The sequence below is a fragment of the Aphelocoma coerulescens genome, chromosome 12 (assembly GCF_041296385.1).
Source record: "Aphelocoma coerulescens isolate FSJ_1873_10779 chromosome 12, UR_Acoe_1.0, whole genome shotgun sequence".
NCBI classification, from domain to species: Eukaryota; Metazoa; Chordata; class Aves; order Passeriformes; family Corvidae; genus Aphelocoma; species Aphelocoma coerulescens.
In genome coordinates this window covers 15,928,899-15,953,949 of record NC_091026.1, presented here as the reverse complement: position 1 = coordinate 15,953,949, position 25,051 = coordinate 15,928,899, and the positions used below count along the sequence as shown (strand labels likewise).

Here is a 25,051-nt window from a genome sequence, read left to right as displayed (position 1 = left end):
TTTACAAGGGGGTCAAGGAGAGGTCAAAATAGAAAGTTATGAAATGTCAAAGTTGCTTTTTGCTAAACCCCGGTATTAATAGCATGAACTCCAGACAGGCAGAGGGATTCATGACATGAAATAAGTCTCTCCAGAGCCAGGAAACCTCTCAGACAGCCCCAGCCCTGTGTCTATGCCATCAAACCAGACAGGTACATGAAGCATCACTGCAGGATGTGCTGGTTTCCTGGAGAAAACAGAATAAACCAAGCAGTAACATCACTTCTGTTTTTCCCTTGTTGCAGGAGTTTAATCAGCAGCTCAAACCAAAACATTCTTGTTGGTAAAAAGATGGTGACAATCTAGATCTAATAACTGGAATGTTTTCACTGGGGAATTAAAACTAATTATTCCTTTGCTATTGCATCTTTGTCTCATTTACATTTTAATCCCAGAAGGAACTTCCTCTGTTATATTTGGAAAATGACTGCATAGAAATGGAAAAACAACACGGTTGAAGTACTCAGAGATGCATCAAGAATTTAGCTATTAACTTTTATGGCAGAAGTCTGGTTATGCCAAGCCCTAAATGGCTGAAAATGGGGAGAAATACTGTGTTTTTTTCCAACCACTGCTGAATGCAGAGCCTGAAGGCATGTAAGATTGTGCACACAAAGGCAAACAAACAGCTGGGGCAGGAGGTTGTGTTGAAGGTGTAATTACACATTAGCCAGAGCAGAGCAGGTCACTCTTGCATTTGTACTGGAAGTAAGGGGGACTCCAGTGGTGACACTGTGTGCCGAGGGAAACCTCTGCCTTCCCCACCCTGTGGCTCTCCAGTTCCAGACTCAAGCCTTGCTGTCCTTGCTGTGAGGTTTTACCGCAGGATGACGAGTCCCTACATTTTTTACAAGGTAAACTTGTAGTGAATAAAGACTCGTTAGCGTTGTTAAAGTAAAATCAGTGTGGTCTCCCACCTTATCCCAGTCGCTCTTACCCACTTAGCCTGCCTGTGATTTCCAGTGGAAATATTCCTGTGAGAGTTTCCTTACTCCCTTCAGTGAAAAGGAGCCAGGTTAGCAAAGATCTGCAGCTTATACTGCCAAAACTAATCCTATGAATTATGACACATCCAGCCTCCCCACAAGCACCATCTCCAAGGCATGGCCCTCAGCAGCTGTGGCACATCTGGGTCCAGAAAACCACTGCTGCCTCCAGCTCAACTCCAAGTAAACTCTCAAGTAGTTGTCAACAGGGCAGAAAAAGGATCAGCTGCCACAAGGCTGCCTGAATAACACTTCACCAAGTTGGAGAGCTTTAGATCTCATTAAACCCTCATGAGGTTTGAGAGAGGAGAGATGTTGCAGGATCACCATGAAGAGTGATTCCCACTCCAGAGCAGCAAAAACCTGGAATTGCACAATGTTGGCCAAGCCCGAATTGAGGGTCAGTGGCCTGGGGACAGGTGGATGGCACACCAGTTTGCAAATAGTCTCTGGAACACCACTGTTTGCAGATCATAGTACTCCTTGTCATTACATAACACAGGTATTTTCAAAAAAATTAACCCCACCTCACCCAAGTTTTAAGATAATGGAGGGATAGTCAATTACAGGTACAGAACAAACATCATAAAGCAGCAGCTGGGGCTTTGTTATGGGTTTTGGCTCCCCACCAAATAAAATTGTGACAAGTGATTGTAACTCCATAAGGGCATCTCCTCTTGGCATGAGTTTCCTCAAGACATCTTTCTCTGCAGTGTTCTGGGAGCAGGTACTGCTGTTTGCTGTGTGTATGTAGGACACCTTTGATCTGCTTCAAGGACAAGGATGCTCTGAGCAGGAGCCAGTCTCAGCTGGCACCGCACAGTGCTTGCCACCAGCGAGGCTCTGGGCACTGTAAGAGAGCAGGTGGGAAGCAGTACAACAGGATCAAGTCTGCAGCTACTTGGAACACAACCAGCTCCTCTTGGTGGGGTGAAGGAAAGCCAGGAAGTTCCTCATTACCCTTCAAATTTGGTAAAACGTTGGGATATGGAAATAAGAGACAGAAACAAACCTGGGAGGAGTTGAGTGCACAGATCACACGGTGCAGAGAGCTGTGAGTAACATCCCTGTGCCCTTAACACAGGGTGATGCAATGCACAGGATGGCTGGGGCAAACTCAGCCGGGCTCCTGGGCCTGAATTCTCTGGGTTGTTTTGCCCTTCTGGCTGACCATTGTCCAGCAGATCAAGCACGCTGCTTTAGCGTTAACTTTCAAGGTCTTACACAGAGAGAGCTTAAGGAACTTATTGAACTTTCAACATTGTACATCCCTGTCACCCCACAAGATCAAAAAGAGGAGAGTTTTTGGTCCAAGTGCAGTATTTACTCAAGCCTGCTGTAATCCCAGGTTTACAGACTGACCTTCCCAAGAGCCCCCTAAGTTCCACACAAAGGACTCCTTGTAAGACATGCTTTAAAGATGCACCTGTTATCTAGGTAAGGTTTACAGGGTGCTCCATTACTTCATATTCCTGAAGACCTTTGGGGAAGCCCCCTTTCCCAAAATGCTTAGGGCTGAAATTTGCCAGGCTTCTAGTGCTACAGTTCAGCAGATCAAACTCAGCAGCTCAAAGACGAAATCCTGGCTCCACTAAAGGTGATGGCAAGATGCCTGATTACTTCAGTGCAGCCCAGGCTTCACCCAAAATGATATTCAGCGTTTGTTGAAGCTTTCTTTTTTTTCCTATTTGCTCTAGTGCAAGCTGTCCTAAACAACTGCTTTATATACAGTTAGCTGCAGCTTTTCTGAATTTTGTGAAATAAAATATGAGGTTTGAAGGGATCCCCTGCATTCCTTCAACCACTCTGAGCAGGCTTTGTTGGTGCCTTCCTCAAACACAGCATGCAGCCTCACTGGATGCTACAGAATTGCTGTAGACTTATGCTGCTGTAGCTGAAAGGAAGATCAAACTGAGTATTCAATTACTTGTGCACTCAAAGATATTTATTCCCTGAGATGAAACTCCTAAATGTGTTCTTATTGCCATTCCATCTTCTATTATTATTATTAGCATGCTGCTGCTTTCAGACCTATGGAGATGTCAACACCAGTTACTGGCAGCAAAACTGAAAGATGAGAGCATGACAGGGAAATGTTCAGAATTATGAATCATGTGCAAGAACAGACGAGACACTTGATCTTCCTTAATTCTAGGAGAGTATGCAGGGATTTTTTTCCTCAGATTTGTGTTTTTCCAAGATCTATTTCAGATGCTGCAGTGATTTAAAAGCTGAGTGAGGTGAAGAGCAACAAGTACTGTCTGGGGGACAAAACCCCAGAGAGGAAAGGTGCTCTTGGAGCAATGAACACAGGTGTTTGTGAAAGAGACAGGACACCCCTACCAGCATTGAGTTCTTGGCCCAGAGTCTGTGTGAATATAAATGCAATGCTGAAAAGGAAAAGTCAACTTGCTTCACAGCATCTCATATTTTCCTGCTTGTGCTGCACCCTCCTGTTACAGGTGGTATCTGGGAAAGTCAGGCACTTGCACACATGGCTGTAGTTTATAATAACAGCTCTGCAGCAATATGACTTCATAAAAGTCTGTATTTAAAGATGGGAAGATCAGAAAGCCACAAGTCTCATCCCGTAATGGCTTCTTCCCCCATCAATACCACAGGCAGTTCCCTTGCTGTCCTCTCCTCTGTATTTCCATTTGGATGTCGAGGGCCCTCACTCAGGGAATGTGGAGAATAAAAAGCCAGAAGTCCCAACAACTCTGAGACACATCCAATATCTGGTGCTCAGTTTCAGACATCCAGCTTCCAGAGGGCCCTCAACAGCCACCCTGAGGAAATGAACCCTCTAAATGAATCTCTCTTCAGTCTCTGGCTCTGACTCTGTCAGCCCTCCTCAGCTCTTGACACAAAAACAGCAGAGCCAAACCGCAGCCAGAGGATACACAGCCATTGTTTCAAGGGAAAAATCAGTGTTCAGTAGAGCTGCTGATTTACTCCCCCTGGAAGTGACCCCTTCTGTCCATCTGCACCAGAGGGCAAAGCCCAAAGATCCCAGCAAATCTGCCTCACTGATGGTCTTATCCACTCCAGCCAGACTTGAAAAGGCTCCTTCTGCAAGCAGCTCATCCCTCACACCTCTCTGGTCACATACATCTCCTTCACCTTAATCCATCCCACACCAGCTCTTTTTTTTTTTTTTTGCCATGCAAAACCAGTTCCTAAAGTACATGAGTGTGTAAGACTTCTGTACACAGGGTGTACCCCTGATCTCTGCAATGAGTGACTGAGGGAGCCTCCAAACCACCCTGTCCTGAAGGTGAGAGGGTACCAAGAAGATCCCTCCATCTACAAAATTTTTTGTAATACTCTTGCCCAAAGAGTGCGAGCGACTTGTTTTAGGAGAATACAAGTTTGGGTAGGTGTGAGTTGGGTGGCTATTCTTGTGCTCCTAAGTGTTAATCCTTTTACCTTTCACCCTTGCAAAACAAGCTAAGAGCCACCAGGATCTGCTAAGAGCCCAGGAATAGCTGCCAGCAGCTGCACCTCACAGGCATCAACAGCCTAAAACCAGATGGTCTCTACTAACCATTAACAGCAAGATTAACCAGCTACTCAGATCCAAGGGGCAGACTGATAACCTGGCATCAGTATCTGAGGGAAACATCCCTCGGGGGGAAGCATTCACCTGATGGTTTCATTGTGAGGACAACAGATACCTTCCCACAACATCGACTTTTGCAGCCAAGGTTCAAGTACCCAGTGAACATTTTAATTTAAGAAACTGGTGTATGTATTTGTTCTTTTAGAAAGATTCTGCAAAGAAAAGCCTAAAATATCCTCCCTTACTCAGTTGAAACAAGATTTTTAGCAACAGATTTAGGGAAAAACATATTTCAATGCTATCTCAAGATATGAGTGCACATATTCCATGTCTGTACGTCAGCAAAACTTGGGCTTTGAGTTTCAGTGGCTTCTCTGCAATCATGAGTACAAGTAGCACATTTTTGTTTCAAGAGGAAAGACAAGAATAGGAACAGAAAAAAAGATTAAATTTACTGAAATAACTGCCCACACTCAAATAATTCCAAGCCTCCACTCACCCATGCATAGCAAGATTTCTGATGAAATAATAATTGATGACTTCATATATGTTGACAATATAAAAATCAGTTTTCTCAGTTTTGCCAATGTATATCATCAGAAAACAGAAAGCCAGACTTAGAGTAAGCACTTTCCAAGAACTTTCTCAAAGAAATACATTCTCCCCTTTTGGTGTAGAGATCAGATCTCCTCTTTCCAAAGGAGATACAGCCTTGCTTCACTTACCTCCTCCATAGGTGGTAGCACACATGATGGATGTTGTCCAGGCAATCTGGCTGTAGGAGATGCTGAAAACAGCTTGGATCTCTTTAAAGTAGATTGTGAAAGCTTTAGGAAAGGTAAATGCAAACCCAATTGAGATGGAGGCTCCAAACACCACTGCCCAGCCCCATCCGCCATCAGGGGGGACATAGCCCAGGTCTGAAAGGACTGGAGGAGACATGGTCAGAGCAGATTCCAGAGCAAACCCTGCTTCCCGATGTCCTGCAGAGCAGAGGAGATGTGTTGTACAGAATATGCATAACATGTAGTCAGGCATCATTTTAAAGCAAAATAAAATAATTTAGAGGTACAGAGAATCACCCACTCTTAAAGCCTTAATCCTTTTGCTGCCTTTTAACAGTTCTATTGTTCAATTCTAACACAACCAAGGTCACCCTTCCCTCTCCAGTAACCCTGTCCAGCTCTTCCACCTGTATTTTAAATACATACCCTCAAAATACTCCTATGGCCTCCATGTCCAGGGACAGACCTCAGTTCCAGATGAAGTCAATGCCTCCACTTTCTGTTCTCTCTCACACCCAGCCTGTGGCTCTGTGTCCACCTCAGGAGATGGCTTCTGGAGGTTACTCCTGTCACAGTCCCTCTGGAGAGAACCCGGTGCTGTGGTTGTACCTTTTTTAGGGTGAATCCTTCATTGTGTACTTCTCAGGTGTGGGTGGAAGTCCTCATGATTTCAGGTTATTCCTGCTCAAAAGAGTAATCCCCATGATGTAAACAGCAGGTGATCAGCCCCACAGTGGGCCCAGCTCCCCTGTTCTGCAGGGGGACAGGACTCTTTTGGCTGTTGCTTCCCTCAAACCAACAACCAAACTGAGCAACTGCTTGCAAAGGGGCTGAAGTTTCTTCCTTCTTAGGGGCAGCAATTCCACTTGTGCCTGATGCCTGCCAGGTTACCAGATTATGCTCAGGAACAACACAGATCAAAGAGGGCATTCACTCATTTGCATTCTTCCCATTTTCCCTGGTCATTAAAATAAAATGGGGATAAAAGGAAAAGTAAGTAAAACATACATTTCTTTTCTATGAGTCTTTCAGATACATCAGGGATGAGTTTTAGAATCTCTTTGCTAAATAGTCAGACCTCCATTGAAATCATTCAGTCCTGCCCTGAAAGATAATGGCTGATTTTTGTTCTTGCCATAGCCTGTCTTCACTGTCTTTGTTGCTAGAGTCCGAGACCATTCATCTCCATTTATTTTTAATTAAAGGAAGTTCATGTACGCCCATGTTCAGTGCTCTAAAGACACCACTGCTGGTTCTGGAGGCCCTCAGAGGGTGAGAGGGAGAGGATCACCACACACCTGCTCCATCCTCACCCTCATCCCTTGGCATCCACTCCCTGCCTCTGTGGGTGAGGAGGTATGGTCAGAGCCAGTCTAACAGGACAGAGACTGTCCCACACTTGGCTCCAAGCTTTGATCCACTAAAACCCACAAGAGGATTCACTGCTGTTTACACAGAATCACAGAATGGCTTGGGTTGGAAGGGACCTTAAAGGTCATCCATCTCCAACCCCTTGCCAAGGATTTCACTGGAACACGAGAGGAACTTGACTGCAACTGGAAAAAATATTAGCCCAAAATGTTATATTTAATAAATCCAGTCTTTAGGAACTCTAATGCTTATCTTGATAATATCCAGGGTGGCAAGTTGTTGGGTTTCCTGACATTTCTTTGCTGCATCAAGAGATGACCAACTAAGTCTTTTGCAGTAAAATGATAAATAACAAGGAAAATACCCCGTTACACTATGAGGAATGCTATGTTTTAATTTCAGGATCAAGGAAGATTGTACTTGCAAGTTTCCCTTGCTCTGGTAATAAAGTGGTCTGATAGATATTCGTGAAACATTATTTTTCCATTACAGGTATCCACAGTATATGGAACATTCTGATGCAGTCTATTATACCCATCACCTAAGTCTTTCCATAAAAAGAAATCATTTTCTTTTAGAATTACATTAACTCTACTTCACTACTGTAAGGTGAGATTTTAAAAGGAAAACCTAAGTTAAAAAGTAATAGTGCTGATGTTGGAATGCCTGTCTGTTGATGTTTAAGGGATTTTATTACTCATCAAATTGCACTTCATTTCACTGCTTCTTTCATTTGCGGTTATTCTACCCAATTTAGGCCACTCAAATATTATGGAGAATACCAAGATCCCAAAAATATTGACATATACTAGTGGTACTGAAATTAGGCAAAATAAAACTGATTAAGGGGTGGTTATAATGAGGACACGTTTCCTTATTTAACATTACGTTTGGTATTCACAAATATATTGTTTCACAGTCTACCAAAATTTAGGATATGCAAAATTCTCAGGCCCCTCAAATACAAATTTTTTTGTTAGTCCTTTAAAAAAGGTTGAGCCTGAACTTTATACATAGGATTAAAAAGAAAGGTTATTTTTTATTACTACCAATTCTAAAACTGTGACTAATTATACACCACCTTTATGATGAATATATTTGTGCATTTAATTTGATTTGATGTTTAATGGGAGATATATTGAGAAGACATTATCATAAAATCAGATTACGGTATCAGATCCTTGTCCATCTTTTCTATATCAAGGCAAATTCTTACATAATACAGAAAACCAAAGAGAGGAACCAAAGTTACATGAAAATGTAGTGTACAGTCAAAAATAAAAATCACACCAGCTGAATCTTACTTCCCCAACTGTAAAACAAGGCTTCCAGAGGAAGATTTAAGGGAATCCAATTTGGGGATTATAAAATTTGGGATTATTTTTAGAGGGTTCAAAAGGCTGAGCAATCAGCAGATGGTGATGCGATTCAGTCCCAGTCTCCCGTCATTTCTCCTGTGGCACTCTGCTTTCTGAGACATCAGCATTAAGGAGGGCTCAGGACCATTCTCTCACAGGCATTACCCCTGCTGTTGCCATCCTCTTAACCACAACTTTGCAGTTTTAAAGTGAGAGTTGTCTTTGTCTGGCACAAATTTACTTGTCAGCTCTTTCATTTTACCCCTATTTCCTTTTTGTGAAGTCAAACAAGTCTGGATGTCCCATTTCTCCACTAACCACTCCCTGTAGGCTTCCTGCTTTATTCCAGCTGGTTTATTTAGACTTACTCTTTAGACAGGTATCCTGGATTCTTTCTCCACTATTCTTCAGTCCTCTTTGGGAATCTCTCTAAGGCTACTGACAACAACTTGGAAATAAAGTAATTCCAGGTGTCTTGCACAATCAAGGCCCTTGCATCTCAATCCAGTTGACATTTACCATCCTCTTTCCTTGATTATTGAATTGCTGTCTTTTGGAACCAACACATACAATCACAGTCTTCATTCTGTAACCCAGATCAACTGGGGACTATCCTTGGACTACACAATTATTTTTCTACACCACTTGTTTTATTTGGTTGGGGCTGTTTTTTTGCACCGTGATAAATGAAACCTGAGTCTAATGCGGCTTCACCTGCTGATCCAAGGACTCCATGGAGCCAAGTTCCCCTCAACCCAAGCATGCCACCACACACACACTCACTGACCACTGTCTGATGGCACTGCTCCCTCTCTGGCCAAGGCAGGCACGGCTCGGGCTCCCGTCCCTCGGTAATGCTGGCTGCTGGCTCCGCTGGGAGCGACCTGCTCGCTTTTAAAGCCATCTGCTGACCTCGTTCCCCCACCCCAGATGCTGCTGAGATCAAGGGTTGAGATCAGAGGCTCTACCCTCAGATGTAAAGCCTTTCTGTAACTTGGAACACCCTGTGCCACCTGTTACATCCAAAGGCTACTGTATCTCACATTAACTTCTCTGGGACAGGGGTGGTCCATCACCCACCAGGAACAAATCCAGGGCAAACTCTCCATTTGCAGTGCTTGGAATGCTGGCATCTCTCACCTCCCTGTGGATGTTGATAAATTATTTGTCAGATATCGCTTTTCCTTGTACATATTAACTTATTCTTTCTTTACAGCATATTTTTGCAGGCTCTGCTCCCACTCTCCTCCAGGGAAATTTGCATATGGAGGTCTTTCCCCATCCTGCTACAGGCATTTTACCCTTCTGCCTGAAGTTCTCCTGCATGGCTTCTGGGTCACCCAAAATCCTGCATCAGATTGATTTTGATCACCCAAGAAGTGAAGGGGTTGGCAAGCCACAACAGTACATAGCAAGGGGTAAATGTCACCCTGGAGTGAGGGGAAAAGATACAGAAAATTCCTGATTTTTCTTTGCCAGGTACCAAGCAGTTGACTTGGACTATTAAATGAGCAATGTCCACAATGTGAGTCCATGCTTTGTAAAGGTTAATGTAACCCAATTTCAGGAGGAATGTTTCCACCAGATTTATGTTGCAAATCCCCATTTGAAGGATTTAAAACATTCCCCTGGCGCGTTTATAATCCCAATGCTGCAATGCACTACTGAAGCACATTAAAAAAATAGGGAAAAAAAATGATTGTAGGTGGGCTGGGGAAATGTTTTTATCCAATCTGAGTAGAAAATTCATCAGAAAGGTAAATGGAGACAGAAAAATGATACATCCAAGTTAACTTTGCCAGTCAGCATCTCTTGTAGCCCTATTTCCTGCCTTATAGCCACATGCAGTCATCCACACTCTTTCATATGGCCCCAGCAGAAATATCTTCCTTGTGAGGACACAAGGAATGCCCAAACCCACACACCAGTTCCCAGTCTGCACTAGCACACAAGGCTGCAAATGGTGCTCTCCCAGCCAGCTCAATGTTCTTCTCACAACACAGGACACACAATACACATCTCCCATTTAAAAAGATTTTCTACCAGGCAGTTGTAACAGCTTGATAAAAAAAGTTTCCAGTGGTCAAAAGACATCAAGAGAAACTCTGGGGAGAAATCCATGGAGGGCTATCAAACACAGAGATGTCACCTCTGGCATTGCAGATGGCAAATTGCTGGAGCTTGGGAAGTATTGACAGGCAGCTCCATGCTTGTCTCCCCAGGCACCCACCAGTAATTCAGAGTCAGGGAGAGAATTCCAATCGCACGTACCTTGGGCTGATCGATCATGTGGTCCAGCTCTTTCTGCCTCACCAGTCATGGCTCCTACCAGTTACTCTCTCTAAAAATGTTTTACAACCAGAAATATAAACGAGCATATCTGGTGCTTCTTCTGTCTTCTAAAATTAGTAAATCCTTAAAGGTAGTTATAGGTGCTGTGGGGATTGATTACAGACAGTTGGAGGTGCATGTGGTCCTCTGTGCTCCACCCCATGGGAGGGCACCAGGAGCTGCCTGTCGAGGAGGCTGCAACCACAGCAGAGCTAGAGTTCGTGGGAGTCATATATTGCTAAAGGTGTAGTGTTGGAAGAATGCTATTGTAAAAAAAATGGTATTGCAAAAGGTGGAGTTCCTTTAGATTTTCAGAATAAATTAACTTCTACACTTCCAAAAATGTACTTTGTATTTTGCTTGTGGATACTTAACAGTTCCCTTGGCACTGAGCCATTTGAGACTGGTGCTTTACCAAATCAAAACATGGATTTGCCTTTGTTAGATATTGTCTCTCCTTCCATCTCCGTGTTAATAGCAATTGCCTATTTTTGCTGATAGTTACTGGGCTGTGACCATTTTTAATGCACTTCAGACACAATAGCAATTCACACTATTGAGACTGCTCTTCAAAATCACTTCAGAAAACCTTGGACAACCTCCCTTGTGGCTGAGATGGACAAAAGCAGAAGAAACTCTCCTTTACTATTCCATTGGCCCATGCAAAATTGAAATTTGAATGACTAATCCAATGACTCTTAACACTTCCTCTCCATATACTAGTTTTGATATAAAATGTGGTACAACTTTTATTTAAGAAAAATGTAAATTTGCAGAGTAAATACAATTTCAGCACTTAATTTATTGGCTGTTGGACAAGGTTAATTTGATATTCACCAAATATTCCTGCCCCTGAACTTCTCAGAATCTATAAAGAAATCTGTTAATGAAGGAATATGAACTGAATCAAACTGGAAGGGTTTAAGGTAATTTAAAACATCTCTGCGATCTTTTTCTGCAACTGATGTGTCATATACTGTCTTGAATTCAAAATAATGAATCCAATTAAATTTAGAACTCCGTTTATAGATAAGTAAAAATTAGATATGTATCAAGTAAAAGGATCAAAAGTTGGCACAAAGTGAGCATACAGTTCACACTTCTCACACTTGGGCTGGATGTTGCCAGCATTGTGTGACAGTGAGGGCTGCAAAGCACAGGTCTGCAGATCTAAGGAGACATGGGAACACAGAGGGCATTCCTTAAAATAGACATATTTGGTACTGTTTTGGTTGATGTTTTACGGGTATGTTATCATTGCTAGCACTCAGTGACACTTAAAGGTCTAAATAAGCACATACCATCTGTAAATTGTGGAGTTGATCTGTTAAAAGACAGCAGCTTGAGGTTATTTGGGCACAACCTTCAGTCCTGTTACCCTGGCATGGCTTTGGGGCCAGGCTATGCCTTGGCCCACAGCCACAGAAAGAGGGAGGGCAGAGGAGAAACCTGTGACCCACTTGTATGAGTTACACAGAGGTCCTACCATGCTGGGAAGGCCTCCCCATCACCCAGGTACTACAAAGAGTAGGGCATCATGCTTTACCTACTTCCCTTTTGTTCTTCAGGCAGACCCAGGCCTTCTTCACTCAAAGCTTGTGACATGCAGGAATCCACCTAATCCTTCAAAAACAGCCAAACCCAGCCAAATGTTCTCCAAGTGGGGATTTTTAGCACTTTTTCCATGAGGAAACACAATATTCAGGGTTTTGTACGTGTGCTCAATCACTCTCAATGTCTGCTCACCGCCTGCCCCCCTCCCCTCCCCAGCTTCTCAGGTGGCAAATGCTTTAAATTGCATTTAGTAGAGGGCCAAAAGCTTTCAAAGACAGAGTCTATACAGAATTTGTGTCCTATTGGCTAAAAACAGAGACCCCCACTAGCACCTTCTGAAAGGGAAAGCCTTTGTTGTGCTTCAGAAATTCCACTTGGAGAGATGTTAGAAATCAGTTAGTTTTGCTGCTCCTACTTGTTAAGAAGTAACTTGATCACAGCATCTTTGTTAAAGTTAATAAATACCTGCCTCTTACAGTGGATATTTGCATCATTATTTGTGTAAAACACAAACACAAAAATCAGCAGTGAGGCACTAGGGGACCTTAGTGAGATATTAAGAAATGGGGGAGGTTCCAACTTTGTTGGTCTCACTCTTCCATCTTTGAGAGGCCCAGAGAGGAGAACATGCTGCAAAGAGATAAGGAGAAAGCAACAGCTGGATGGTTATTTCCCCACCTATTGGCTGCACACGAGTGCCAAACTAAGATACACCCCTGCACGCAGCATGCACTTCACAGCTTTGGGGCACAAACATAGTGGATAAGTTCATTTAAGTAATGCTACTTCATTTAAGGGGGTGTGCAGGGGGTTGTGTGTTCCTGTCCTTCAGCAGCAGATGCTTCCAAAATAACTCACTTCCAAAAGGATGCCTGAAAGGAAAAACAAGCCCAGCAAATAATTCCACCCCCAGCCTGCAGACAGAAATTTCTCAAGGGCCCAGCTACTTCTCTCTTCAAAAAAAACCATTGGAATTTACTTTAGTATTCAAAGAAGAAAAATCCTTATTGATGCTTAAAAGAGTGTAATCATCTGCAAACCTGTGGCTCCCCACGTCCCTCAGTTAGCTGCTCATGCTCCTTGCACCCAAGTAGGTTAACCTGACCTTGCAAAGAGATCTCATCCACCTGTTATAGCATTGGCATTGTAACACATGCAACTTTGAAAGGATTTCATAAGAGCTCCACAGGAACTTGGGGCACTGGGGGACAACCCATGTATCTGTTCTTTGCCATGACAACAGAAGAGAAATTAGGGAATCACAGAACACGTTTGAAACACTCCTGTCCCTCTTTTGTTCTGACCCTGCTTCCATCTTCCATGTGTTTCCTACTTATGCAGGAATTGAATTCCCTTTTTACATACACAGGTGTCTTGCCCCTTTGACCCAATTTATCAGGTTGCATCGTTTTAGACCCTGAAGGAAGTGATCTTTGAATATCAACCAGCTCTCTTGGACCCCTCTTCCCTGCAGTGCCAGTTCCCATGGGATTGTTCCAAGACCCCTGAAGAGGCTGCCAGTAGAAAGCCTCATCCAGTTCCTCATTGCCTGTAGCAAACACCCACAGCAGGTCACCCCTTACCAGACTGCCCTATGAGCAGAGCCCATAAGCTCTTGACTCACTCATCAGCCACCCACCCCAAGTGGGTGTATCACCCTTGATACATTCCAAGTGTTGCCACCAGAACCAGGGTGCCTTCCTGTCTTTCCCAAGCAGTGCAGCCCTTCACACCAACACCCCAGTCACACAAGCCATCCCACCCCACCTCTGCAGTCACAGTGAGATCAGAGCCCTGGGACTGCACACAGACGGTGCCTGGAGAACCTGACAACAGCACTGTCCCAAACAAGAGAATTCCATGTTGTTTTCCTAGGCTGCCATGACTTGGCGTCTCCACTGATCACAAGACAATCTCTGGAAGAGAACAAGGGTTCTCAACCAACCAGTATCATGTACAAGCAGCTCTGCTAAGCACCATCACTGCAGCAGAAACCACACAGAATGTTGGAGCTTTGCTTTAAAAGCCAGGAGCCTCTAGTTCTCAGCTCTGCAGCAAGGATGCTGGGAAATTCAATGTAAAGGGGGTTGGGGCATTCCAATACGCAGTATTCTCAGGCTGGAAAGCCTGACTTGACATTCCTGCTGGGATGTCAGCTGCAAACAAAGGCAAGGAGAAAGGGAAGGGAAAGACCATGTTGCCTGTGTGCAAACAAACGCAAAGTTAGACCTGAATAGCCACAAGGAATGAGACAAAAGGACAAAGCACCTTCCATCTTAAAAAAACAAGTGACATTACACACAGGTGAGGCACGAGTGCAGAAACAGAAGAACTGAACAAACGTCAAAAATACATCAGATTAATTTTCAGAAATTTACTAAAATGCACACAGATTGGTCACAAAAACAGTTGAACTCCACTGTATTTCAACAATAGGTTTATTTTAAGAAACATAACATGACATTAAGTAAAAATGCAAAATTGTGCAATTATGGCAAAATGTTTAAAAATCCACACATTTGCCCTCATAGGACTACAGTACTTCTTACTAACATACCTGAGCACTGAATGTTGGATGCCACTTCTCAACAGCCTCGAGAACAGGGAGCTCTTGGATCTCTTGTAGAACATACACACACTGCATGTCTGGTGCACCAAAACTGCTTTGAGTTATTCTCAATTTCATTGATGGAAGCAAGTGGAATTACAAAATGTTTTCTTCTAAAGTAACTAATAATTTTGGAAGAGAGTTACACTCGCCTAAGTTCTTACAATGCTAGAAATTCATTTCATAACAGGAAATAAACCAATGCAAATAAAATTCCAAATGAGCAAAATGTACAGATTACTGTTCAAATATCATCAGTACCTTTGGTGCAATTATTTTTTTTTGTGCTGTGCAAGTTGACTTAAGCCTGACTCTAAAGCAAAACTTTACCAGGAATCTGACTTCCAGCATAACATAGAAGCATTTAAGAATTGGCAAAATGTCACAGCTACTTTACTGTCTCAACAAACTCCTCATGCAAAAGATTTAGTATATTCTACTCCCACAGCAAGTTCCAGGATTTAGCTTTCAAACACATGACAGACTTGGATCACACCCTCAGTTTGAATGGTTAAACAGAATGGAGATCTTCGTACTTTAGTGCAGATAAACAAAATTAACAAACCTACTGCAGAATTAACCACAGCATATTGTACTTCTATACATCACATGACCAGTCAACTGCTAACTCAATTCTATTTCATAGTTTCAAGTAATATATTGAAATTTGTTCTACTAAATAAATATAGATTGTCAAAAAGCAGCAAGAAATCTTGTAAATATTCAACCAAGCTCGGAAAAAAAAAAAAGAAAAAAGAAAAACAAAGAAAGAAACAAGGAAAAAGTTACATAACACATTGCAAAAAAAAAAAAAAAAAAGGTCTTACACACAAATGCAACACTGTTAGGGAGGGTGCTTCAGAAAGCTTGCAGCTAGAGGCCTACAACAGCACAAAGAGAGCTAGCCAAGGACTAAGGATCATTAGTTAAAAACTAAATTAGTAGTACTTTTCAGAAAACCCCTTATTCTTGGCTATGCATATAGATAAAACTATCCAGAAGAAAACTAAACAAAGAAACAACACACTTCAACACTGTTGGAAAACGCAGTCTTAGCAAGAATTGCCAAATTCAGGAAAAAAAAATAAAACGCAGGTGCTCGCATTGGAAGAAGAGTTTGGTGAATCTCTGGAAGATGAGGTATGTAATGCAAAGAGGCATTTTTATTTTGCTTTCCATTTCACAGTTTTTTGTTTGTTTTTGCCTCTCAAACATTTTGTGCAAGAATTAATAAATAGAACCAGGCAAGTATTTTTGTGTATTAGGAAGATTCCATTTGGGAACAGGAAGACCACATAGTAAACAAACATTATCCAAATCCTCAGCCATTCCAGGGGGAAAAACAATGAGCTAAATATTTGGCTGACTGAAATGTCAGCTGTTAAGCCAGATAATGGTAAGCACTTTCAGCCAGTGATGGCCAGTGCCATGTCAAGTTAACTGGTTTACTTAGGTCAACAGGAAAAAATAGGAAAGAGTAAGTTAACTTAAAGCTCTGCAAAAAGTAGAGCTGTAAGAAACCTGGTAAATTACAGCTGATGCAAGTTTTAGGATTCCTCTTTTCCCTTTTAAATCCAATTTTCACTACTGAAGTAGAGGCTGAACTTTGAACTTACTTACTTTTTAAAAATAAGTTAAATGTTAAATACATAAAGAAAAGTGTTGCAATATATTCCTTATTGTGTATTTCACCTAAGATTATTTAAGCCATGGATGCTTGCTGTCAATTTTGCGTTAATACGCTGGATAATGCTGACAGCTCAGTAGTGCAACTTTTCACATTACAGATCAGAATGAAATAGAAGAGAGTTGGGGGCTTGACTGCAGAGAGAAAAGAAAAACAACTTGCAAAGTTAAACCACACTTTTCCAAATGCACATGCCAACTCTGCACATAGCACTGTACTGTAGTGGAGACAGAATGAACACTCCACACAAAGAGAAAAAATAAAAGAGAATCAGTATTATTAAGGCCAAATCCTGTCACCATTCTGTGCAAGAACACCACTGCAGTAAAAATGTTATGTTAGAAAAGACAATCTGATGACAGGACAGGGCCTGGAGACAGACACACACTCCATGGAAAATACCAGGCTGTCTTAAACGGTAGCAGAAGGCTGGCCCAGTTCAGACAAACAAGTATTAAAAATGTACTAGCACCATCAACTTTTGGGTTAAAGCCCTTTACGGGGTGAAAAAAAGGTTTTAATCAGTGTCAAAAAAAAAAACAACCAAAACGTTTTTACAGCACTACATCTATGTGGCAAAAAACAGGTGGTGGGATTTTTTCCCCACTATCATTAAGCTCAATCTCAACAAAAATCCACAGACAGGAACTGGTACAACAATATGAACAGGCCTCCATTCGGGGCAAGGTACTCCACAATCCAATTCTGACTTGAATTTTTCTCCCAAATTGCAGTGCACAAACAACATCACAAACATCTTAGCAGACTTCAAAAACAGTACAAAAAGAAGAGATCATTATGAATCAGGATCTACCATTCCTCTCTATGTACTTTAAATCTAAATTAAAAAAAAAAAAAAAGCAACAAAACTTAGTGATATTGCCTCAAATTTTACCCGTATTAAAAAAAAGAGAAAAAGAAGAAAAGTCACTTCAACACATCTTGGACATCCTTAACTATTAATGCTAGATTTTCTTTCACTGTAGTGCATAGTTATCCTGGCTCTTCCACTTAACTTGCTTTTACCACAAAAAAAAACCTTTAGCATGATATGATTAAGTGTTTACCAGAAATAAAATGCTGATAATTGCACTTTGTAACCTCCTTCTTATTTCCCAGGAAAATATCAGTAAATATGAAACTGAACCAACAATTCCCTCCCCGGACTGCAACCTTTAAAGAGCACCCATCCCCATATACAAAAAACTGTCTGTTTCATCTTACAATAAATACTGACAGAATTTCTTTGTTTTCTCTTAAGACATGTTTTCTCTAGCATCAAATTACCACTGAAATCACTAAGGCCTGTTACTGAAAAAAAAAAAAAAAAAATTAAATAACTTTCTGAAGACACTGCGGATACAATTTAGCAACAACACATTCAAAATGCCGGCCTAAATCCCAGAGCCTGTCTGGAGTCTCATAGACTTTCTGCCATTGGTCAGTGACCTCATCGTACTGGTAGAGTGAATTCTTCCTGCTGGTTCTGAAAACGTGTTCTTCAACAGTGACTTGAGTAGCTCTGACAAAGAGGTGGAGTTTGTTTTTGAGGAGAACAAGTTTTATGTATGGATTAATGGACTGATCGCATGGGAAGTCTTTTTTTCGAGTCCACTTGTTCTGTTCGATGTCGTAGGCCTCGACGGTGAACATGCGCTGATGGTTCCCACAGGTGCCAGCGATGTAGTAGATGGAGTCGTTGTACACTGTTGCCAAGCCTTGGATTCTAGGCACAGTCATTGGGGTTAAAAATCCCCAGTAATCCTTCTGAGGATCGTAGCAAAGGAAAAATTCCCCTGAAAAGAGAAAGCAAAAATAAAACATTACTTATGCTTCATTTCCAGACCAACAGTTCTGCGGCAATTAAGATTTCAAGTACGTTCCTCCACAGACAGGAACGCTCTAAGTTTTCTAGAGCCTGGATCCCAAAACAAACACACCAGCACCATCAACTGCTTTCCTTCTAGTGCATTACAAAATATTAATAGCATGAATAAAAACTACTTTGAGTTTCTGTTTCAGCTGAAGCAGAGGGAAGTATATCAGAAATACATTTTACATAGTTTCTAGGTATCCTCTGTCACTTCTAAATCATGCTTATTAATTTGGGACAAAACCTTTCAAGATTCCAGTCTTGAAATGTCTGAAGTACATCTGTTTAACTCTTTAGCATCTTCACAATGTGTCATCTGCAGATGGGGAGTCTCACAATTACTTGCTCAGGTTTAGCAGCTTTCAAACACTGAATTCTGTCTTACACTACACACAAGTTTTGAAGCCACTCGCATCAGGTGGCTGGGTTACACATTTAGGCTGATTTGCTTAAATGGAGGCCAGGTGAAAACCTGCGTGAAGCTACTGGTTCACAGTTAGGTTTATAAAACACCTCTGCTGCTCAGTGCACAGAGCAGCATCTACAGACTGCAGATGATGGAAGTTCAGATGACCAAAAACTCATGCTCTGTAACATTTCATGAAAAGAACATGGATAAAGACCACCTTGCCTTTTGCACAGTCCAGTGGAAGAAAGGCCTAATATTTGCCAAATACTAGCATAATTCAAATCATATATGATTTCACACAGCTATCTTAAGAATTTTAACCAAGCTGCTGTGTGACCAAGCACCTCAAGTATAACAAAGAATACAGAAATGAGACAGTAAAATTGGTGGAACAGAATTTAAGAGATTAAGTCTTACAGATAATACTAATTTTGATTATTCAGTTTTGTTTCACAGTGCAATCTCCTGTGACTGACACTTGCACTCCTTTGGGATTTTCACACTCTCATCAGTTCTTATTGACTGCTTCTAACTTATGAGTGTTCCCTAGAAAAATTACTAAAAGCTAACCTCTTTGTACTACAGCACAGGGTTTTATCTAGCCACCCATAACACTACTCTTTAGAATTTGCTGGTTAGCACAGGAAGTAGCTTATTTATATGAGCAGTCAGTTGTCACCTAAAGCACTGAAGCACAGAATCAGTGCAGCTAAAATTTGTAAACAAGGTGCACTCTTATTCTATAGATTATAATAATATCCACCTTTTACCAGTTCTAAGAAACATTTAAAGGAACAACCACTAAGCTCAATATTCTTCAGCACTCCTTTCTAACCATCTAAACCAGACATCTGACCCAAAAGAAAGAGATTTAGAGAACTTTTTAGCATAACAGAATTATTTAAAGCCACAACCAACAGGACTCACACATGATACAGAAATGACAGAAGAAGAAGAAAACTCTGCAAGTCACATGGAAGATCATGAATGCAAAGTCAAGAAATCATGTTAACTTCTTCTGGTAAATAACAAGGATCTTACAGTACCCACTATCCTGTTTCTCTCCTGTGGTCCAGCTCTGTATGGAAGTGACCCAAAAAGGATCTGGTGTGCATCTAAGACCCCAACTTGGGCAGGTATTTACAGAGATGGCCCTTAGCAAAACAAAACTGAGACACCTCCCTCTCTTTCTTCCTTTCCACTTTGTGGGCATCTTACCACAGCCTCAAACCAGTCTCAGCACTTTTCAGTGTGCACTGAATGTAAAAACAGCACTGTAATTACTGACCAAGAAACAGAGTTAACTAGGAAAGATGCTTTATCTCTTTCTAGTTTCTCGGGTGACTTCAGAAAGGAGGGCAGGGCAGGAAATGAAGACTTATAGTCATTAATCAACTTTTACAAGTCACCAAGAATAAAGACACCAGGAATTTTCCCAGCTTTAGCCAAATAAAATGCAAAGTGCTTTTTCATAGGACAGTATCTTCAACACTGGTGCATTCACCCAGGTAAAGATTTAATACAGAATTTTCAGAGTTAAATTTAATACTGTATTTTTGACTCAGAATACCACCAAAAACATCATCTGTACAATACCCCAGTACTACAACTTAGTGACACATTTCCATGGGAATTCAAGTAGCAACCTCCCTCTTCCCAGTTTCCCCCCCCCACCACCACCCCGGGGGTTTTTCCAAGTTGCTTAAGAAACCATAGTCAGTCAGAATGAACAATCCCCACTTCCAATAAAACACCACAGAGGCAGCCAAACCACCTTACCCTGTAACACATAGATGTTATCCTTATACTCCACAGCACTATGGAACTCCATTGCTACCGGCATGGGACACACAGCTGTCCAGCAGTTCTCACGGCTGTCATAGCACTCCACAGACTTGAGGGAGTTCCGCCCATCTCCTTCATAAACTCTCCCCCCGATCGCGTACAGCTTCCCACAGCAGTGAACCAACTTGCAGCCTATTCTGGCCCGCAGCAGAGGAGCCTTCGGAATCCACCTGTTGCCGGGATGATCGTACATCCAAAAATCACTCTCTGCTCGGTGGTCGATGGAGACCTCGCTGCTGCTCGGCCTGTAACCACCCGCAATGTAAATATCATTATCAGGAGACACAAGAATTCCAACCTCCCTCAAGTCATTTGGTGGCTTGCATAGTTTAAACACTCTCCCTGTGACCGAATCTAAACAAGGCACTGTTTGCTTCTTTCCTGAGTGTTTGTGGGCAGCATCAAAGCATATGATCATTTCGGAAGCGGTCATTCCAAGCCGTTGTGTGTAGCCATTGGCACTGGGCTGTCCCTTTTGTACACAGCTTTTGGCCATCGCCTGTGCAAACACGGGAGGGATTTTCTCTAAAAACGTCTCGTCCAACAGAGGCATACGGATGCATTTGGCAAATATTTCTGGAAGGTGCACTTCTCTCTTATTTTGTTCATGCTCAAACCACCTTATAATGCTCTCATAAACATGTTCTTCTTTATCTACATTTAAATCATCACTGTTGAGGATACTTATCAGTTGGTCTTTTCTCAACTGAAGAAACTCTTGCTCTTTGGTGACACTCAGAAACTTTTTGCGAATGTATTCTTGTGACCTGTCTTTAAGCTCCTGATGACCATAGTGATCAGCAAAGATGAACACCCCAATGGAGTTCTGTGGGTCCAAATGACTGATCATGTATTTAGCACACTGGTCTTGTATGAAAGGGATCTGGAAGATACTGGCTGCAGTGAACAAAGCTTGAACGTTGGCCTCTGTCAGCGCTATTCTGGAGGTATATGCATAGTTCAACACTAAATGCATGGACTCTGCTTCGACACCAACGATCCGAACTTCTTTCTGGGTACTCTCGGTAAGGCCGCTCGTGAACATTGATCTGCAAAACAAAAACTTTCAGCAGTTTGTCTGTAATTGCCTTTAACTACAGGTAAAAAATTAAATATACTGTGCAGCTAATCCCAACGCGATTGCCCCTCCATCAGCACAAATACATTTATCACAGGTGTTAAACTTTCCTGCTGGAGTACCTAAATTTAAGATCAGTTCTACACTTACTAAAACAAAAGTGGAACTTTTTGCTTAGTTATGTCACTAATCCCGTTTTAAAAGTCACTGGGTTTACAGGCAAAGCTCCTGACATATCCAAGTCTTCGCATTCAACTTTCAACAAGTTATTTCATATGGATAATCTACCATGCTAAAATATGTAACTTTAAAAGAAAAAAAGTAGTTTCAATATGCTCTTACTGTATCCCTGATACCCTCAGTACCGGAGGCAGTTTTATTTGGCTTAAAATGGTGTGACCTTTTCTCCAATGAAACTCTCCTTTGAGAAACAGACACTGGTAATTCACTGACCTTAAGAGAACAATAATCTTTACTTGCTAGGTGCACTCTATTATCTATAAATACATAGAACTTATTTTTGTTAAATGAAAATTTTAAAAAATCATACCTATACTAATATTCTATCTGCTTTGATCACCACTAGAACAACGGATGGTTGTACCTGAAGTAAGGACTGATTGCAGCAAGAACATTCCTATGACACGAAAATGTTTTCCCATGATCCACTTCCACTACAATATCTGTCAGCTGTCCTTCATCATACATGGTCTTCAGCTGCTGGAGAATACTACAAGCATGGAAGGGGTCCATTCCACTGATGACTGGGTTTGAGGGAGGAATTCCATTCAGTGTTTGTGAAAACTGACTTGGTTCTACAAAGCAAAAGTAAAACTTTAACAGAAAACAACTAACAACAAAAAAACACCCTCCAAAAAAATTCATACATGTGCCAAAAACCTGCACATGACCAAGAATTAGCACAAATTAATATTCCATACTTCCTCAGCATCACCATTCATCAACAACAAGCCAAGCATTTTCAAGGGTGAGTAAACATATAAAGATACCTCAATCCTTTTCCTTTTCACAATATACATGTCAGTTACCATTAAAGTATATATCCCTATAAACTATGAAGTTAATATCCATTAACATTAAGGAAAACAATACAAATACTTCATATCACTGGGGAAGAGGAAATCAAGTCAAGAAACACCAACGCTTATTGACTTATAAAACAAAAAGGAACAAGAAAAATAAAATAAGTCCCCAACTTACCCCACCATTACACAAGTCTGTATGTAAATATTTAACTTCACATTGAAACAGGAACTAGCTCCTGCCTTACACAAGTAATGGCTAGTGCAGAGGCTCATGAAGAAATAGCCCTACAGTAAGTCTGTTGGGCAACAAACCTAAACTCACATAAATCTGTAGACACAGTTACATGTTTTCGCTACAAATAAAACTGAATTATAATTTGAATTTTCTCAGGTGTGAAGGAGCTCATATATCACCGTGGAAACATATTTAGTAGAGCATATGCTGCTAAATAACATGTGATAAGCATAATAAAATAAATCCCAAAGTGAAAATTGAGCAATAGCTCAAGCACAAAAATCTGTTTCGTAATAGCAACAAATTTTTTACGCAACAACAACAAAGGAGAGCTCAAAAGAAAAACAATAGGTCGCAAGAGCTGCAAATCAGGTAAAGCTGCTGACTGCAACAGAGTGCTTCCAACAAAATTTGGGCAACACAAAGGGGCAAAGAGGAGAGAGAGCACACCCATTTTCATAGAAGCCTTTCATCAACCCCACTCCCTCTCCCGGCTGCGCTCCCCTCACACAGCAGGGGGTTCCTCATGGGACACCCTCCTTCCACCCTAACACAGCACACTGCCTCGCACACCCCCTCTCCCACACAGCCACCCGCTCAGGCGCCCTCTCGCCTCACGCCACCACCTCCGACACCCGAGCACCGCTGCCCCTCCCAGGGACCCCTCACACCCTCCCAGCCCGGGCACCCCCGAACCCCCTCACACGGTGCTCCCCCCCAGCACAGGCCCAAACCCCCTCTTCGCCCCCCCCCCCCTTTCGCCCAGACACTCCTCAACACAAAGGCTTCGATACCCTCACCAGGACACCCCCCCCCCGCATCGGGCGCTCCCCCGCCGCCCCGCACCGACCTCCCAGCGCTGCCATCCTGGGCCCCGCTCGGGCAGCGGCTCCGGGGGCGGCCCGGCAGGAAATGTCACCGCGCCGCTTCCCCCGCTCACCGCCGGCCGCGCACCCCGCAGCATCGGCCACGCCGATTGGTAGCTGCCCCCGCCGCCTGCCGGGATATGTAGTGCGGGCCGGCAGCCGCCTGCGCGCGGGGCATGCCGGGAGTTGTAGTCCCTCTGGAGCGGGACGCCTGGGAGTTGTAGTTCTCGGGAAGAGGCGGGCTCTGCCGGTCGCGTAGCAACGAGGCGGCGGCGCCTCCAGGCGAGCCGCCATTTTGGGCCCCTGGCAGGGACGTGTGGGCAGCTCCAGCGCCTTGTCCCGGAGTTTTGGATCCTGTTCCCTCCTCACCAGAGACACCCGGCAGAAATGGCTTCTCCAGAGGAATAAATTACCCCCTCCACCCCAAGGTTGTGCAGTTCTCCTGTCAACACTGAGCTGCGGCTCCTGGGGCAAACCCTCCCTAAGGGGAGCGGAGGTGTCACCCAGAGATGGCTGGGCAGCAGGCTGGGCAGAGCTGCCACCACCATCACTGCTGAAAACAGGCAGAAAGGGGGACAGAAATGCCTGCCGACGTCCTAATGCTTCAAGGATGTGGTGAGGGGCAGGGAAGCATCAGGATGGGAGATCCATATCGCTGCAAGGTCGAATTGACCTTTAATGGAAACCAATAATCGGCTACTTGGTCTGTAAGCTTGTTACACCAGGAATATTCTTAGTTTTTCCAGGGTTGGTAACCCCAGCATGCAGCCAGATCAGCCCTACCTGCCCCACAGAGCTGCTGAGTGACTGTAGCACACAAGTGACCATTTTGTTGCCCCTGACCCTTAATACAAAGCACATTTCTCTCTCCCTCCCAGAGGTCAAATGGATGATAGTCACCAGGTTTTCCAGTCTTCTGCAGCATTTAGCCACTGGTCTCATTCTTGGGAACTGAGTCATTATCAGGCATTTGCTGTGGAAGAGGTTTTGAGGTTTTTTTCTTTGTGAAACACAATTAACAAAAGAAGAATTAAAAAATGGAAGCATTGCAAAATCGTGTTTTATTTTTTTATGCAAAATAGATTTAACACAGCTTCACTGCTTTTAGCTGTGAACTTCTGTTCAAAAGAAAAAGCAAACAAAACCAATTTGAATAGTATTTTAAAGTTAATTTCTCATTAACTCTCAGAAATAGTAGCCTGAGTACCTGCCTACTTCTCCAAAGCACGCAAATTTAAAGGTAGTGCCACCCCACTGGTTTTACTTTTGCTTGCAAGGCACAGCCTTCCCCTCACTCGGCAATTATCAGTGGTGTCCAGGCTGCTCCGTTGATAATGCTGCACAAGGCGGGAGTGATGGAGACTCTGATGAAGGAGGTGTAAAAGAAAATAGAACTTCACGTCTGCAAATCGATTCTG

General features: G+C 42.6%; 2 protein-coding genes across 3 annotated transcripts in view; both read right to left on the bottom strand.

The window, feature by feature from the left end:
* LOC138117311 (monocarboxylate transporter 2-like) overlaps positions 1 to 6,053 on the bottom strand; it is a 35,145-nt gene extending 29,092 nt beyond the window's left edge. Inside the window, exons 1-2 of the mRNA XM_069027452.1 lie at positions 5,799 to 6,053; positions 5,313 to 5,570 (exon numbers count right to left, since the gene is read on the bottom strand). Of these exons, the coding sequence (XP_068883553.1) occupies positions 5,313 to 5,529 (217 nt within the window). The 5' untranslated portion in view covers positions 5,530 to 5,570; positions 5,799 to 6,053. The remainder of the gene's footprint in view (positions 1 to 5,312; positions 5,571 to 5,798) is intronic.
* An 8,292-nt stretch (positions 6,054 to 14,345) lies between these two features.
* On the bottom strand, positions 14,346 to 23,720 carry KBTBD8 (kelch repeat and BTB domain containing 8). 2 transcript variants are annotated; one of them, XM_069027915.1, is made up of 4 exons: positions 23,618 to 23,720; positions 22,091 to 22,301; positions 20,343 to 21,457; positions 14,346 to 18,077 (listed from the first exon to the last, which is right to left on the bottom strand). In XM_069027915.1, exons 1-4 carry the CDS (start codon positions 23,631 to 23,633, stop codon positions 17,614 to 17,616), a joined length of 1,806 nt encoding a protein of 601 aa, XP_068884016.1. In that variant the 5' UTR covers positions 23,634 to 23,720; the 3' UTR covers positions 14,346 to 17,613. The 2 variants fall into 2 exon arrangements, with proteins under 2 accessions (XP_068884016.1, XP_068884017.1); XM_069027916.1 differs by lacking the exon at positions 23,618 to 23,720 and adding an exon at positions 22,708 to 23,329.
* Positions 23,721 to 25,051: the final 1,331 nt, after the last annotated feature.